Raw genomic sequence first — 15,979 nt, forward strand, 5'->3', positions numbered from 1 at the left:
GGATTTTAAACTAAAGAATTCATTCTAGAGCTTAAATCATTGGACATACACTTAACTCTTAACGCACTATATTCATTTATTCATACAGTTACATGCATGGAGTACTTTCTACGAGTCAGGTTCTATGCTAGGCATTGTGGAAGATACAAAAATGAATGAAGTCAGGTCCTCAAGGATTCTCTAGGAGAGAAAATATCGCACAGATTTACCTAGATAGGGTTGAATATATTCGGTGCCTCAAACCTATAGAAACAAAGTGCTATGGAAATTAAGAAAATTTACAGTTCATTTCTGGCTGCCGGCTCTATGAAGGAAGATACTGACAGTTCAAGGATCAATATACAATATTTGTAAAGGAAAAAGAGTTGGTTTATCTCTATTAATTTGTACTCCCAATTAACTACCCCAAAGGACGGAGTGATTTGAGTTTTTATTTATTTATTTATTTGACAGACAGAGATCACAGGTAGGCAGAGACAGGCAGAGAGAGAAGGGGAAGCAGGCTCCCCGCCGAACAGGGAGCCCAATGTGGGGCTTGATCCCAATGTGGGGCTTGATCCCAGGACCCTGAGATCATGACCCGAGCTGAAGGCAGAGGCTTTAACCCACTGAGCCACCCAGGTGCCCCGAGTTTTCTTAATATAAATACGTAGCAGGTGTTTTCCGTCTTCAATCTCCCACAGAACCAACAAGCAAGGGAGCGCTTGACCAGCACGCACTTTCGAAAGAGGCACCTACCAGTAACTGGCGAGAAAAGTTAGTATTCTTTACGGTGACTCTCTTGAGGATTACTTGGCATTAAGAATGAGATTATGTAAACCGGTTTATGAGCAGGAACATAATCGCCCCAAATTTAGAGCTATCTATCAACTCTGACCTCTGGGCAGGCCCGTCAGCCCACCCCGCCCTGGGCTTGGGGACGCCCCTCAGCGAGCCCGAACTCGCTGGCCCCACCGGCTCGGTTACCCCTCCGGAAGGTTCTGAGGAACGGCGACCGTCAACCACCCTTCCCTGGGTCCCCACTCTGACAACCCGAGTTCTGCCCGGTCCTCACTCCCCGGTCCCCATCCCCCGGTCTCCCACCCCAGCCACCGCCAGGCGGGGACGTGTACGCGCGTGCGCGCCGCCCCCGAGGGCAGAGAAGGCGCCTCCGCACTCAGGAGCGCGCACGCCGCGCCGAGGGGCCCGGACGCGCGCGCTCCCGACCCACCTCCTCCTCGGCCCGCCCCCTCCCTCGCCTCTTCCTGCCGGGCGGTCCTCCTCTCCCCCCCTTCTCCACTCCCTCCGCCTTGCTCCCTCCGCCCTCCCAGGGCTCTGGCGGCCGCGGAGTGAACGGGACGGGCCCGGCCGCAGAGCGCGGGGCGGCGGGTGAGACGCGGGAGCCCGGCAGAGTTGGTCCGGCCCTGTCCGCGGAGACGTGAGGAGGTGAGGCGAGGGCGGCCTCCGAGGGGCCGGCGGGCGGCCGGGCGGCCAGAAGCCACGGGCCGGGCCGGGGGTGTTGGCGCCGGGGCTGAGCCGGGGGAGGGTCGATTTGGGGGCCGGGCCGAGGACTGGATGCGAGAGCACGGCGGGGAGGAGGGCACGGGGGCTTCGGGACTGTCGGTCGCTTCCTGGACCCCACGGCTCTGCCTGCTGGTCTCTCTTCCTGGCCCGGGCGGGCGGGCGGAGTCGGGGCGCCCCTCACCTGGGGGCGGGGTGGGGACTTGGGCGCTCGCCCTCAGCTGTGCCCTCCTGACATTGCCGCCACCTCCGCCGCTGCGCCTTGCTTGCTGCCGGGCTCGCGGTCTCAGCAGTCCTGAGTCCGGGGGGCTTGTGGTTAGGATATATATATTTTTTAAACCCACACTCAGGCTTCTCTTCGTGACCGCGTCTCGCCCTCGCGCTCCCCCTGCCTCCGCCCGGCACTTTGCTCCGCTCTTGCTGTTGATGGTTGTGGTTTTGCAGTTTGGGATGGGCTGCGTCCTGGGCAGATCTCTACCTGCAAGGAATGCCCCGCTTCGGACTTGACTGGCCACGACAGTCCTCTATCAGGTGTGGGTGCTCAGTGTCCTGATAACTGAGTCAAAGTTTCTGAGACTGGGGTAGTACTTTGCACTGGTCGCCAGCGGTGCAGGGCTGGGCGGTGCGTCAGCGTGTGGAAAGGGGCCCCCTGGCCCCGGAAGGTGGCTGGGTGGTGGGGGACTGGACTGACAGGGTTTATTTCTGATTTCAGGGCAGTGTGTGCAGGTAATTGTGTACTCTCCTTGTACCTCTCAGGATTATCTTAGAGATTTTACCAAAATGTAGGTGGTCACTTGCAGAGTTGAAGGTTTCTTGGAAGTGAGGAGAAACGCCAACCTCATTATACTAATTAATGGTAAGGAGAACTTTTGCTTGCTTGAGAGATTTCAGCGCTGACTGGAAACTGATTTCAAGGCCTGCATTTTTGGTACGGGAAGGTTTAGGGATTTCTAATACATTTAAGTTTTCTTCTACTTGGTGGGAAATAGATAGATGCTTGTTTGCAGTTCTGAAAACACAAATTCATGAAAACGCTCTGACTTTTCTTCTAGTAGTGTTTATATTTAGCTTTTGCTGTACTTCTGTAGAATATCCAATACGATGATGTCAGAAACTACAAAAATGAAGTTTGCTTGTGGTCAGATTGGAAGTGGATTTTGTCCTTGGAAAATATTGGTCCACAGGCAGCTAGAGCTGGAAAACTGGCCTGTGATTCATTATCTCAGTAGAGTCCCATAGGAAACTGACAACGAAATTGCAGGGGAGAAGGACCAGGTGAATTTGATCCATTTGTATTTAAATGCTCACCTGCTTGGTGAGTTAGTTGAGACTGGGAGAGAATCTCAGGGTCTATATTAAATCAGTTCAAAGTGTGCTCTGATATTAATAAGTCATCTGGGGAGAAGTGGGTGTAGTTGGGTAGTGCTTATATGTGAACATATTATATAGCCTACACTGTATTTTAGAAAGCTGGAAACAAGGTAGTAGATCCCAGTGGTATTGGGACACATGGTGAATACACCACACCACCCAGCATGAGAAGGTGTGACAATACATGTATGAAGTTTGTTTTGTTTTTGGCCTGAGTTATTTGATAGGAACTTTATTATAGTTTTGATATTCTGTGAGTTTTTGTTCCTTTTTTTAATGTTTCATGATTAAGATAATTGTCTTTTCACTAGCATTTTTTTTTAAAGATTTTATTTATTTATTTGAGAGAGAGAGACAGGGGGAGAAGGAATACAAGCAGGGGAGAGGGAGAGGCAGGTTTCTTGCAGAGCAGGGAGCCCGATGTGGGGCTCGATCCCACGACTGTGGGATCATGACTGGAGCCCAAGGCAGAGGCTTAATGACTGAGCTGTCCAGGCACCCCTCACTCTAGTAGTTTTTATGCTGTTTTACTTTGAATGACAGAATTTTATAAGAAATATGAAACTGAAGTTTTCATGTTTACTCACCAGTGTACAATTTGACTTCTAAAAAGTTATAATTAAAATTTTTTTCTTTGCTTTAACCCAGATTTCAACTTGTTCAGTTACTGTACATTTATTTGAACTCAGATGATACAGCATTAAAGCTGGAAGTCCTTTTATCCATGCTTAATGGAGTAGTTAAAAGAAGGAATTTTGTTGTGCCAAGAAAAAATATTATGAGTGGGAGATAGCCAAGCTTCAAGAGATGAACTTTAAAGAGCATAGTAGCTAAGTAGAAAAAAATTGTTGCATTGGGGGTGTAGAACTGGGTCTGCATTCCATCCTACCATTGTCTTGAAGAGGGATGATTATGGCTGGAAAGAGGGTGTTTAGAGAATGGAGTAGATGCTTTAGTCTATAGTATTCTCAGGCTCAGAGCTTTTTTTGTTTTGTTTTGTTCTGTTCTGTCTCACAAGTTTTAATGAGTTGCTACCTCTGTGTAGTTCTTGCCTTGTATAAGTGGCTCAGCCACTGGGTCTGAGCGTGACCAGTAGCAAGCACAAGGCTATATGAGCCTCTGGTACTGCAAAGATAGCTCAGGAACTTCTTATGGAGATAGTCTTGTGACATGTGGCACCAATAAAGTAGAGGCAGAGAAAGTGCAGACTTGAAACTGAGTTATGATAAAACTCACTCATATTTTAGAGGAGAGGTTAAATATTGTGAACATGGAGGAAGACATTGCTTGACTTGACTCGTGGCTTTTCAGAGTGGTAATTAATTTTCAGTTTATGGTTAATATTTGTATTGGGTATAAGTACGTGAACCTCAGTGGACCCCTAATAAGGAAGACTTAATGGAATTTAGCAGAATTTGTATCTCAACATTTACCTTTTCATATTTCATTCCTTTTCCATATTGCACTCATTCAATAGCTAGGATGCCAGAATTAGTTTGAGTATAGAAGTTTGTGTTCATGCTGACTCCTTTTTATCATCTTTTGGTATTTTTTGGTGTAATTTTTGGGGATTTTCCTTGGAAACTTCTAGGCATATACTTAGTTGATTTGGAGTTAGATGTGGGCTACAATTAGTAGTCTATCTGAAATTCTGAGCCTTCTTGTTTTCTAAATAGCTTTAAAAATAGAAAACACAATTTTTTTATAAACACTTCTGAAAAATCTGGTTACAGACTGTGTTGTTGTGATAGACATAGAACAGCCAAAAATATATTCAAGAAACGTCTCTCCTTACCCGGTTTAGTAAGCTTAAATAAGAAGTAAGAAAGGTTTTTTTTTTTTTCCCCAGTAAAAGCCTGATTTTCCCAGAATGTCAAGTCTAACAACTGTTGGCTGGGCTGTTTTTTTCCCTTGCTTATTCTAAATTCAACAAGTACATGTCTCTAGTCCATGGCAGAAACTTAATTCTAGTAGAGAATTCTTAGTAATGGAGATCTTGTTTGGGGATGCAGGCTAATTGCTGGAGAAATTGGCTGGGAAACATCAGATACAGAAATTGACTTTTTTACAGTACTGTTTTTCTCTGTACCCGAGTTCTCGGTGAAGTGGGGGCATGGGCACAAATGTCACAGTTACTTGGATTTTTTAAATACTATATATTTCCTCTTCCTCTTCCCTTGTCCTCCCAACTCTTTGCTAAGTGAGCCACTTGCTACTAGTAGGAGTGTGTTATGTCCCTCAGATGTGTGAGGCTGAACAAAGGCTGAGAACCTTGGCCCTTTTCTGATACTTCCTAAGCCAAATTTCCACTCCCTGTAAGTTGCCTTCTGGTGTATCAATAGGTATCTCTGTAACTCTTTTTTTTTTTTTTTTTAAGGTTTCTTTTTATTTATTTGACACAAAGAGAGATCACAAGTAAGCAGAGCAGCCCAGTGCGAGGCTCGAGGCTCGATCCCAGGACCTTAAGATCACGACCTGAGTGGAAGGCAGAGGCTTAACCCACTGAGCCACCCAGGCGCCGCTGTAACTTTTATTTTTGAAGAGCAATAAATTGTGGTGGAAAATAAATTACATATGTAACCAAGAATAAGATATATTGTGTTGGTAGGACACATGAAAGAGACTAGGAGATTGTTTAGCTGAACATTTATTAAATTGTTTTGACTGTGACTTACAGTAAGAAACACATTTTATACCTTGATTCAACCCCTCCTCCCCCCACACTCAAGTGCAGGCATGCAAAGTTTGGCAAAACGATACTTATCTTTTCAGGACCTTGCTGGAACTGGCTCATCATGTGGCCTTGCAGAAGCAGTGTGCTTCCCTCTTCCCACTCAGCTCCATGTTCAGTGCCATCGCGCTGGTAGCTTGAAGCTGGCCATGGCATGAGGGTATTTATACCAGGGAAAACAGCAAATGGTATAGTTTAGGGCCTTTTTTCTTCCCTTTGTACAGCCAGTTGTTGAACATTTTCAGCACACTGCTGCCTACAGTACACATAGATATTTCTAGTCCACCTGATTTCATTAAAAAATGCTGAGTTTTGTCCCCCAAATTGATTTTATAGCCAGCTAATGCTAGACAACAGCTTATAATTAAAAAAGGGTTTAGTCCATCCTCTTTTCTTTGCAGATGACCATTCTGAAAGGTTGAAGTTGGAGGTGATACAGCTAGTTTTTACCAAAGTCGGGTCTCCAGAATTCTAGTGATCTGGAGTTGTTTCTAGTGGACTTTTCTCCTAACTCAAGTCATTCATGTAGCTCAGTTGAGGTTCTTAATATGTGTCAGACATTGTATTAAGCAGTTTGAATAGGGTTGAGGAAGGCGTAGACTTTGACCCTCGGGCCTTTTATGTTTATGTGGGGATTAAATGTGGAAAGAAAGATACTATTTGGTAGAAAGTAAGTGTGGTAGAGAAATAAAGATAAGGCAGTGTGAGGGTTTAGAGAGAGGAGGGAGCAATCTCTTAGTTTTAAGGATAAGGGAAGAGGTGACATTTAAGCCATGCTTTGAGGAATAGGTAGGATTTGGACAAGTGGAAATAGGACAAATAGTATGTAAAGAAAGGCCTTTCTGAGCCTCGGGCTAGGGTGATCAGAGGCAAAGAGGGAAAGGGCTAAGCAAGAAAGAGTCAGCGCTTGATGGTGAAGAGCCTTGAATGCCAGTTTTCCTTTCTGGTTTTCAATTTATCTTTCATTTTTGACTCTGGCATCATCTAGTACTTCTTAACATTAGAGAAGGTTTGTATGCTATGTTCTTGATTAGAATATGACCCAGAGAGCACTTGAATATCCTTAGTGTGAAAGCTGAAGGGAAAAATTATTAGCGTTAGGGAAGCAACCTCAAGTTTGATCAATCTTAAAATTGTTGGAAAGTAAGGGAAAGTATTTTCTTTGTAAGGGGATACCATTATTTTTTGTTCGCCAGATAGATAGCATCAAATGGCTATAGTAGAGGAGGAAGGAGTTTTGAAAGTATTTTCAAAGTGCCTTCCAAAATGTGATTTCTAAATGACTGGATCTAAATTCTTGAAGGCAGATCTGGTTTGGCAGAAGGGCGGTCTTTACAGAGCCGTGGCTGAGCTGACTAGCTTTCAGAATTTAGGGCAGCAAGGCAGGGTATTTCATACCACGACCAGATGTGAGGGGTTGATTATTTTTCTACTCAAAGAAGTTCCTTGAATTTCAGCCTTTATGGATTTGACAGCCTGTATAACTGAGGATGTTTTGAAGTCCTGGATGGAGCATCCCTTGTTCCACAGGTGAATTAGGTAGTTAGAAATGAAGATGAGTGACAGTAAGGTGTGTCTGTTAGTCAAATTGACTGTGGTTCTCAAGGTCTTGTTTTCTGATGATTTCACACTTACTGCTTCTAATTAAAATGGCACACAGTTAATTTGAAGAAGTTTTACTTCATTTTGACCTCCCAGATCTGAAAAGATAAAAGCCCTTTTAGAGCGTTGCCCAGGTAACAACACATACAGAGACTATTAGAAGCATGTGGAAAATTTTGGTAATCTTGGTGATGCAGTCACTATAGTAAATAAATGCTTGGTTGGTAAAAGCTGGCTACTTCTGGATGGTTGACAAAGAATTTTTGGGATGAGCTTTTGTTCCAAAATAAATAACAAATTATTTCGTTGCCATACTGTTTTCCTCATTTATTTAAGCTTCTGATATGTAAAATATGTCATCCTATCATTTTAGAGGTTTTCAGCAGTTTCGTATGAACTGCTCCACAGGATAGCACGCCCCAAGTAGTATGATAAGGGTTCAGATGCAGCAGGCTGCAGATACCTCATGCCAGCTCAATGGAGTAGCTAATCGTGTCAGCACAGGGCATTGGGTTTTTTTTTTTTTTGGTTGTTGTTGTTTTTTGTTTTGTTTTCTGTTTTTCCTTTTTTGAGATGTGTTAAACTTCCCAAATAGGGTTAATTAAAATCCTTCCAAATTTTCTACCAGCATTTTTTGTGGTCCTAACTGTGATATTGATGTTTTTAATTGATATTTTGTCTACAAATATACACATATACATAAATGTGTATTATGTATGTATACACATGAATACCACCCACTAGCTGTTGACATTTATGACATTATCTACAGTCTACCTGCAAATGATTAAGAAGAAGTGGTCAGACTCTTTGAAGACTATCATGTGAAGTGACAAATACGAAATAATGCAAATCCCCACGGTTTTTTTTTTTTTTTTTTTTTTTTTGTATGCCAAATTTCCAGGAAAGGAGCACATTTAAAAGGGCAAGTGTAGAATACATTCATGTACCAGTGAAGGATTTCTCAACTTCTACCCTACCCCACATACACACCCATATTCTGCCCTTATTATCAGCAGTAAGCAAAATTGTAGGGCTTCAAAATCAGGCTTCTACCACGGGGGATGCAAATAACAAATACTCTTTTTAGAAAAAATAGAAACCTGTGGTTTTCACTTTTGCAGGCTTAAGAGACAGAATGCTAGTTTTTGATAAATCATATAGAATATTTATTCTGTATATCAAGATGTATTTGTCATTTTGAGGCCCTCTGCTAAGAGCATTGTACAAATACAAATGGTTCTTAGAGTGGTTATCAGGAATTTCCCTGAGTAGTCTCTCTGGAGTAATTTATCCTGGTATGACATTTTGAATAGATTATAGTTTAGTGAAAAGTCAACCACTGACAGGAGCCTGTACATATATTGGCAGACAATATGGTTTCTTAGGTTGTTTTCTAGTAATTTTGTTACTTTAGCATCTGAGGCCATCGGACCTCAATTATTTACTATTTCCAGAAAGCTCTTCCCTCATGAACTGTATTCTTTCATTTTAAATCTGTATCTCATATTTGCCCTACTGTTAAGGACCATATTTCGACTAATGTTTTGATATGCCTTTGTCCTAGTCTTTGTGAAAAGATGAATTACTGCCTATTAGGTTGGTACTGAATAGTAATTCAGTTAATGTCTTCTTTCTTCCATCCATTTTCCCTTCAGTATTATAGAATATAATTATTTTTCAAATCCTAGGACTAGCGGTTTACCTATATGAGTGAACCTATAAAATTTTAATGCATGTGTTATGTAGCTTAATTTTTCACAAATGAGTCTAGGTCTCTAAGTTTTTTTTTTTTTAATTCTAAAATGCGTTTTGTATTTCTTGTCAACATTGTCAATAGTTTTGATATGTGAAACAGGTTTCTCCAGTTACAGTTGTTTTCACAAACAGTAAAATAGAAGTCTCTACCATTGAAGATATCAGATAAAGTTTTTAAAAGTTAATTTAATAATAGGTTAGAGAAACCAGTTTGTTTAGCAGTTAGTGTGGTACTTCCCATTTTACATATAAATTTCATTGTTTGCATGCTAATTGTGGTAGAATCTTATATTACACTGAGGAGAATTTACTTTTTAAAAAATTTTTATTTTTATTTATTTATTTGACAGAGAGAGATCAAAAGTAGGCAGAGAGGCAGGCAGAGAGAGGGGGGGAAGCAGGCAAGAGCCCTCTGAGATGCGGGGCTTGATCCCAGGACCCTGAGATCATGACCTGAGCTGAAGGCAGAGGCCTTAACCCACTGAGCCACCCAGTTGCCCTGAGAATTTACTTTTTAAAATAGAGTGCTTTAGCAATTTTTGTACTTTGGAGAATTTCATTTAGAAGAGGATAATAGTAGATTTAAAAAATTGTGGTTGGGCTGGGGGATGGGGATGGACAAAAATAGTCATTAAGCTGCAAATAACTAAAAATGCTTTTTGGTTTTGTGGAAGACAAGGTACAAGGTAGGTGAAACACAGGACCTTAATTCTTTTTTTTTTTTTTTTTAAAGATTTTATTTATTTATTTGAGAAAGAGACAGTGAGAGAGAGCATGATAGGCAAGAAGGTCAGAGGGATAAACAGACTCCCCATGGAGCTGGGAGTCTGATGCGGGACTCGATTCTGGGACTCGGGGACCGTGACCTGAGCCGAAGGCAGTTGCTTAACCAACTGAGCCACCCAGGTGCCCCAGGACCTTAATTCTTGATCCAGTACTATTGTGAAATTCAGAGAGAAAAAGTGATTTACCAAAAAAACTATTTCTTATTTTACATGATGTTGTTTAGTGGATTAATTATATGAGGTACTGTGCATTGTCTACTTAATCTTTTTTTTTTTTAAAGATTTTTTTATTCATTTACCTGACAGAGAGAAATCACAAGTAGATGGAGAGGCAGGCAGAGAGAGAGAGAGGGAAGCAGGCTCCCCGCTGAGCAGAGAGCCCCATGCGGGACTCGATCCCAGGACCCCGAGATCATGACCTGAGCCGAAGGCAGCGGCTTAACCCACTGAGCCACCCAGGCGCCCAATTGTCTACTTAATCTTATGGGGTAGGAGCTATTATACTATTATTCGCAGTTTGTGGAGGAGGAAATGGCATAGAGAAGGTCAGTAACTTGCTTAAAATCATCCAACTCATAAGAGGCAGGTCTCCTTTGCTTCTAAATCTGCTTCATAGTGACTCTCAATACTACTCTCTATTGGTGATTCTTCAAATGGGTTGATGATACTTATCTTGCGTATTTCATAGGGTTATGAGAATTAAGAAAATTAAGATTTACGAAGAAAACACCTGTAAATGTGCCTGGTTTTTTCGTTTTACTGGATAATTTTTGAGGAGCCAAAGAAATCTTGGAAATATATAAGCTCCTATATTACTTTGTAATTACTATATCACTAAAATAAGTTGAACAGATATTTGAAAGACTACTATTTGCATAGTGGAAGACCTATTTAGTGTGGGTCCAGTGGGTCAGTGAATGAAAGAGGAAAGAAGAAATGTAGGGGTAGATTGGATGATCTCTAGGAAAGTGAATTCCTTCTGCAGTGAGGAGGAGTATATTATAACATGAGGTAACTTCTAAGACCCTTGCAACATCAGGAATCTATGAGTCCTGTAATGGGCGCCTTTTCTTTTAACACCTTGAAATAGCTGGATACAGCCAAGATAATTTTTGTTTTAGCTTGGATCGTCAACAGTCACAGTTCTTTAAATGTTAATTCTTTGCACTTAGGTTGAATGGAAGTATGTAGTTGCTTGGGAAAAGTACAGTTATGTATTTTCTCCCTCCCAAGATAAAAAGGTGTTTTTCAGGGTGTAGTGGGTAAAAAAGGTTTAATAGTATCTGACAAGCTTATACATAATAGTTTTCATATTATTTTTCCTTAAATTTAGATGTCCTGAGTGTATATTTGCAAAAGAAAGTTACAGGTATGAAAGGTCGTTTTTAATTGTATGGAGAGTTATGGCTTTATCGCCATAAATTCAGTTTCATTCTCTGACATTGTTTTATTCAGCAGACATTTATAAGGCAGAGTATATGTTCTGTGCTCGAGAAGCACAGGTAAGAGGCTGTTATGATGCTGACAGTCATATTGGAGAAACATGAAGAGTGGAGTTTAGCAAGGATGGGGCCGGATAGGATGTGTTGTATGGGAAAGCTTCAGAGGGTAATGTAACCTGGTCTGGGGTTTCAGGGAAGGCTGCCTGAACTATCTGAGTTTAATTGAAAGAAGGCAGGAGAGACATTTTATTTATTTATTTTTTTAAAAGATTTTATTTAATTATCAGAGAGACAGATGGGGAGAGAACGAGCACAGGCAGACAGAATGGGAGGCAGAGGGAGAAGCAGGCTCCCCACTGAGCAAGGAGCCTGATGTGGGACGCGATCCCAGGACGCTGGGATCATGACCTGAGCCGAAGGCAGCTGCTCAACCAACTGAGCCACCCAGGCGTCCCAGGAGAGACATTTTAACTAGAGGTACAAAAATTAGAGGTACAAAAATCTGAAATTGTAACTCTTAGTAACTTTGTAGACCCAGTGTAGGCAGCTCCTCATCTCTCTGAATCATTGTAAAATCCCTAAGTAGATGTCATTTTCATAAGTAACTATAAATAAAGGTTTTTAGCTCTCACTGATAACTTATTTTAAATATAATGCTTGTGGTAGCAGATTAGGAGGAACAATTTAGAAGAGGTGAGATGCTGTGGTATCTGTACATACTGATAACAGGACAGTGAGATTGCTGAGATGACAATAGTAAAGAATAGGAAAAACTTAAAAAAATTCCCAAATCTAAAAACTATAGATAGCACAAGGTAAACAGCCTTACATAACCTAATTAGCTTTAAAGTATCAATTATATTTCTAATAGTATAGAAAATAATGAAAATTTGTCAGATTCTCTCTCACCAAGAAAAGGTTATGTAGTCTGTGTAGATATTTATGAAGGCATTAACGTATTTATCGTAGAAAGGTTTTGTATAGAATACAGTAGAGTGTTGAAAAATGTGGTTTTGAGTTGCACGGATAAGGTCCACTTCTCCGTGGATTTTTTTTTTTTAATAAATACAGTATGGTACTGTAAGTGTATTTTCTCTTCCTATGATTTTCATAATAACTTTTTTTTAGCTTCCTTCATTGTAAAATTACAGTATGTAATGCATATAACATATCAAGTATGTGCTATTTGGTTGTTTATGTTACCAGTAAGGCTTCCAGTCAATAACAGGCTTTTTTTTTTTTTTTTTTTGTATTTTAACAGTTTTTATTTAAAATCATCAGTTGTTTCTTCCTTATTATTATTATTATTATTAACAATCAGCTATTAATATGTAAGTTTTGGGGGAGTCAAAAGTTATATGTGAATTTTCAACTGCAAGGGGGTTGGTACGGTACCCCTAACCCCCCTGCATTGTTCAAAGGCCAACTGTAATATGAAAACCAGAGGGTAAACTCTTATTTCAGTTATCAAATTGCTTATCCAGAATGATTGATTTCCAAAGAGTTTTGAATAACCATAGATTAATTTTCTTCTTATATATGACACACATAGGCCTGCAGATTTTACAAAATACTAAACATTATTAAGCAAGGTATTTGCTATGTAACATTGGTTAGAAATTATTTGCTCATATAATGGATCAGAGTTAGGGCCGTTGACCATTTGGATACCAGGTATTTTTGAAGAGTGTGGACTAGATTGCCTTTTTGTTCTAGATGGCTAGTACTTGTGATCTTAGCATAGACATCATCATCTTGAAAGTCTTCACTGAAACTGTAGACTCTCTCATATGTGCTTTCAGAGCATTCTGTTTTCCTCCATGCTGTGATACTAAAACATTGTATTGTACGTTACCCGTTTCTGCATTAGACTATGGTATAGGCTTTTTAAGAGCAAAAACTGTTTTGTTTAGGGATCTGAAATTTGGTTTAAATCTTGAATCTTTGTGTCTTTGGGGAATTCTATCTGTAAAATAGGGATAATAGTATTTATTGCATAGTTCTTTTTTTTTTTTAAAGATTATATTTTTGTTTTAGAGATGGAACACAGGTGGGGTGAGGAGCAGAGGGAGAGGGAATAAGCAGACTCCACACTGAGCAGAGAGTCCAAAACAGGGCTTGATCTCACTTTAGTATCCTGAGATCCTGACTTGAGCTGAAATTGAGTCAGACATTTAACCAACTGAGTCACTCAGGTGCCCCTAGTGTTATTTGTCTTGAATAATTTAAGGAATGTAGAGGAGACACAGCGCAGTTCCTGGCACACAGTTAAATTCTCATAAATGTTCTCTCCTTTTTCCCTATATTGGGCACTTAGGATTTTCAGTAGAACTTTTTAAGTGAATTTGAAAACTGTGTTCCAGCTGAATTGGATCTATCACTAACCTTATTAATGAAAATCTCTTAAAATGAAAACTACTATATAAAAATACAGTCTTTGAGCTAGATGACAGTAAATTAGTCTCCAAATTGGATTATCAACCAGAAAAGCGTTTCTTCGCTTTTATCAAACTTGTAATTGTTATGATGGCAGTGGGTTTAAAGTAGGTGGAAAAGAATATAGAGTTTCTTTTCCAGGCCTTGTTCACTTGTGTTGGTGGTTATGCCTCATGTGGCCATTATCTTGGCTTTTTTGTGATGGGATTGTTACTGATCTGTTTCTTGGGGAGTAAAGAATTCCGAATCTGACAGACTTATTAGCTGTGTGACCTTGGATAAGTAACCTTACTTCTGGGTTTATGTATCTGTAAAATGAAAGTAATAATAGCTCATGACTTTATGAAATTTAAGAAATAAAATAGGTGCTTGGTGTGTAGAAGGTGCTCTCTACTAGGTGGGTATTCTTGGCCTTCTTTTTTTTTTTTAAAAGATTGTATTTATTTATTTGATGGACAGAGATCATAAGTAGGCAGAGAGGCAGGCAGAGGGAGAGGAGGAAGCAAGCTCCCCGCGGAGCAGAGAGCCCGATGTGGGGCTCGATCCCAGGACCCTGGGATCATGACCCGAGCTGAAGGCAGAGGCTTTAACCCACAGAGCCATCCAGGTGCCCTATTCTTGGCCTTCTTAAGCAAGCCAGAATCCTTAGTATTCCTTGCCTTTAGTAACTTTATTTATTTATTTTTTATATTTTATTCATTTATTTGAGAGAGTGAGACTGAGTGAGAACTAATGGCATGAACAGGAGGGGTGCAGGGTGAGGGAGAAGCAGACTCCTGTAGAGCTGGGAGCCCAACTCAGGGCTTGATCCCAGATGACCTGAGCCAAAAGTAACTTTAACCCTTTCAGTAACTTTTATTCCCCTTTAGTAACTTTAATTGACAGCAGCAAACCAAAAAACAGGGGTTGGGAAGGAGGGGTACCTGGCTGGCTCATTTGGTAGAACATGCAACTCTTGGTCTCATGTTCGGGGGTTTGAGCCCATGTTGGGCATAGAGATCATTTAAAAAATAAATAAAGATAAAAAAGATAGGGGGAGGGAGAATTGGATGACCTGGGGAATGATGGCAGAAATTTATGCCAGTGCTCTTGACCTGAAATAAGAGATATGGATGGGGAGGGCCTTTGGGTTTATATGAAGGTTTATGAGTGGAACCAGATTGATCAGATGTGACATAACATTTATATTCTGGCTTAAAACCTCACAAACCAGATAAGTGTTTTTTTGTTTGTTTTATTTGTATTCTTAATTACTGAAATACTTAGGATACTAAACTGTTTACTTGATTAGAGAGTTCTTTTTCATTGGGCTGAGTCCAATTTATTCAAGGCTTATGGACTGTTGAATTGTTCCTTTGTGATAATGTGTTAAAAACATTCTAGGAATGATATACTTTCCCCCCTCTATATCTCTACTCTTGTGCTATGGGGGAATATATAGAAGTAGGAAGCATAAACCATGTCTTTCAGGAACTTGACTGTAGTGGGAGAGTAATATATACATGTATTAAAAATAACTGATTTTTAAAAAAATTTTATTTTATTTTATCTTATTAAAGATTTTATTTGAGACAGTGACTGAGAGAGAGAATGAGCAGGGAGAGTGGTAGAGGGAGAGAGAGAAGCGGACTCCTCACTGAGCAGGGAGCCCGACGTGGGGCTCTGGGATTGTGACCTGAGCCCAAGGCAGATGCTTAACCAACTAAGCCACCCAGTGCCCCAATAACTGATTTTTTTAAAAAAGCAGAATTATTGGCTGAAACAATCTGATTATCCATCAGATTATCAATCAATGGGATAACAATCCCATTATCCTCAGCATCATTTAAGGTTTATGATTTTGCTGGGAAAAAAGTCCTAGGCTGTTGTATATGCTGGTGTCAAAAATTAATAGAAAAATTGGAAATGGAAGTTTCTGATTAATGTTAATTTTTTCATCTTATTTGAAAATCTTTATTAGAATTATCTTGTCCTAATTCCTTTACTAACATTTTCTAAGGGTTTAAAAAATTACCAATAAATCTTAAAAGCATGTTTACTTTGTTAACTGTAAATGGGATCATTGAAATGTTGGTTAATCTATCTTTCTAAGCAGTGAATTTAAATCATCATGATTTAGATATTTTTCTATAATAGTATTTTGCTATGTCTGTCCCTTAGGAAAAATCAAGCTTATGCCATATTTATTATTAAATCTTTTTGTAATATCTTTTATACTTAAATGGTACACGTTTTGATAAAGAAAATATTGCCAGCCCCCCTTCTCTCACCCTTTACCCCTTGCTCTTTTGTACCTTGATGAATACTTGGATAGAAGAGCATCTCTAATCAGAATGTAGTTTCCTTCTATTTTC

General features: G+C 40.3%; 1 protein-coding gene across 7 annotated transcripts in view; it reads left to right on the top strand.

The window, feature by feature from the left end:
• Positions 1-1,221: 1,221 nt before the first annotated feature.
• The window catches only part of RABGAP1L (RAB GTPase activating protein 1 like), a 778,147-nt gene continuing 763,389 nt past the window's right edge, over positions 1,222-15,979 (top strand). For 2 of the 7 annotated variants that reach the window (XM_045069736.1, XM_045069734.1), the window contains exons 1-2: positions 1,222-1,425; positions 1,851-2,031. In XM_045069736.1, the coding sequence (XP_044925671.1) occupies positions 1,988-2,031 (44 nt within the window). In that variant the 5' untranslated portion in view covers positions 1,222-1,425; positions 1,851-1,987. The remainder of the gene's footprint in view (positions 1,426-1,850; positions 2,032-15,979) is intronic. The other 5 variants (XM_045069733.1, XM_045069735.1, XM_013061130.2 and 2 more) reach the window with 3 other exon arrangements.

Source organism: Mustela putorius, unplaced genomic scaffold (genome assembly GCF_011764305.1).
Source record: "Mustela putorius furo isolate JIRA1106 unplaced genomic scaffold, ASM1176430v1.1 tig00003942_pilon_pilon_pilon, whole genome shotgun sequence".
NCBI lineage: Eukaryota > Metazoa > Chordata > Mammalia > Carnivora > Mustelidae > Mustela > Mustela putorius.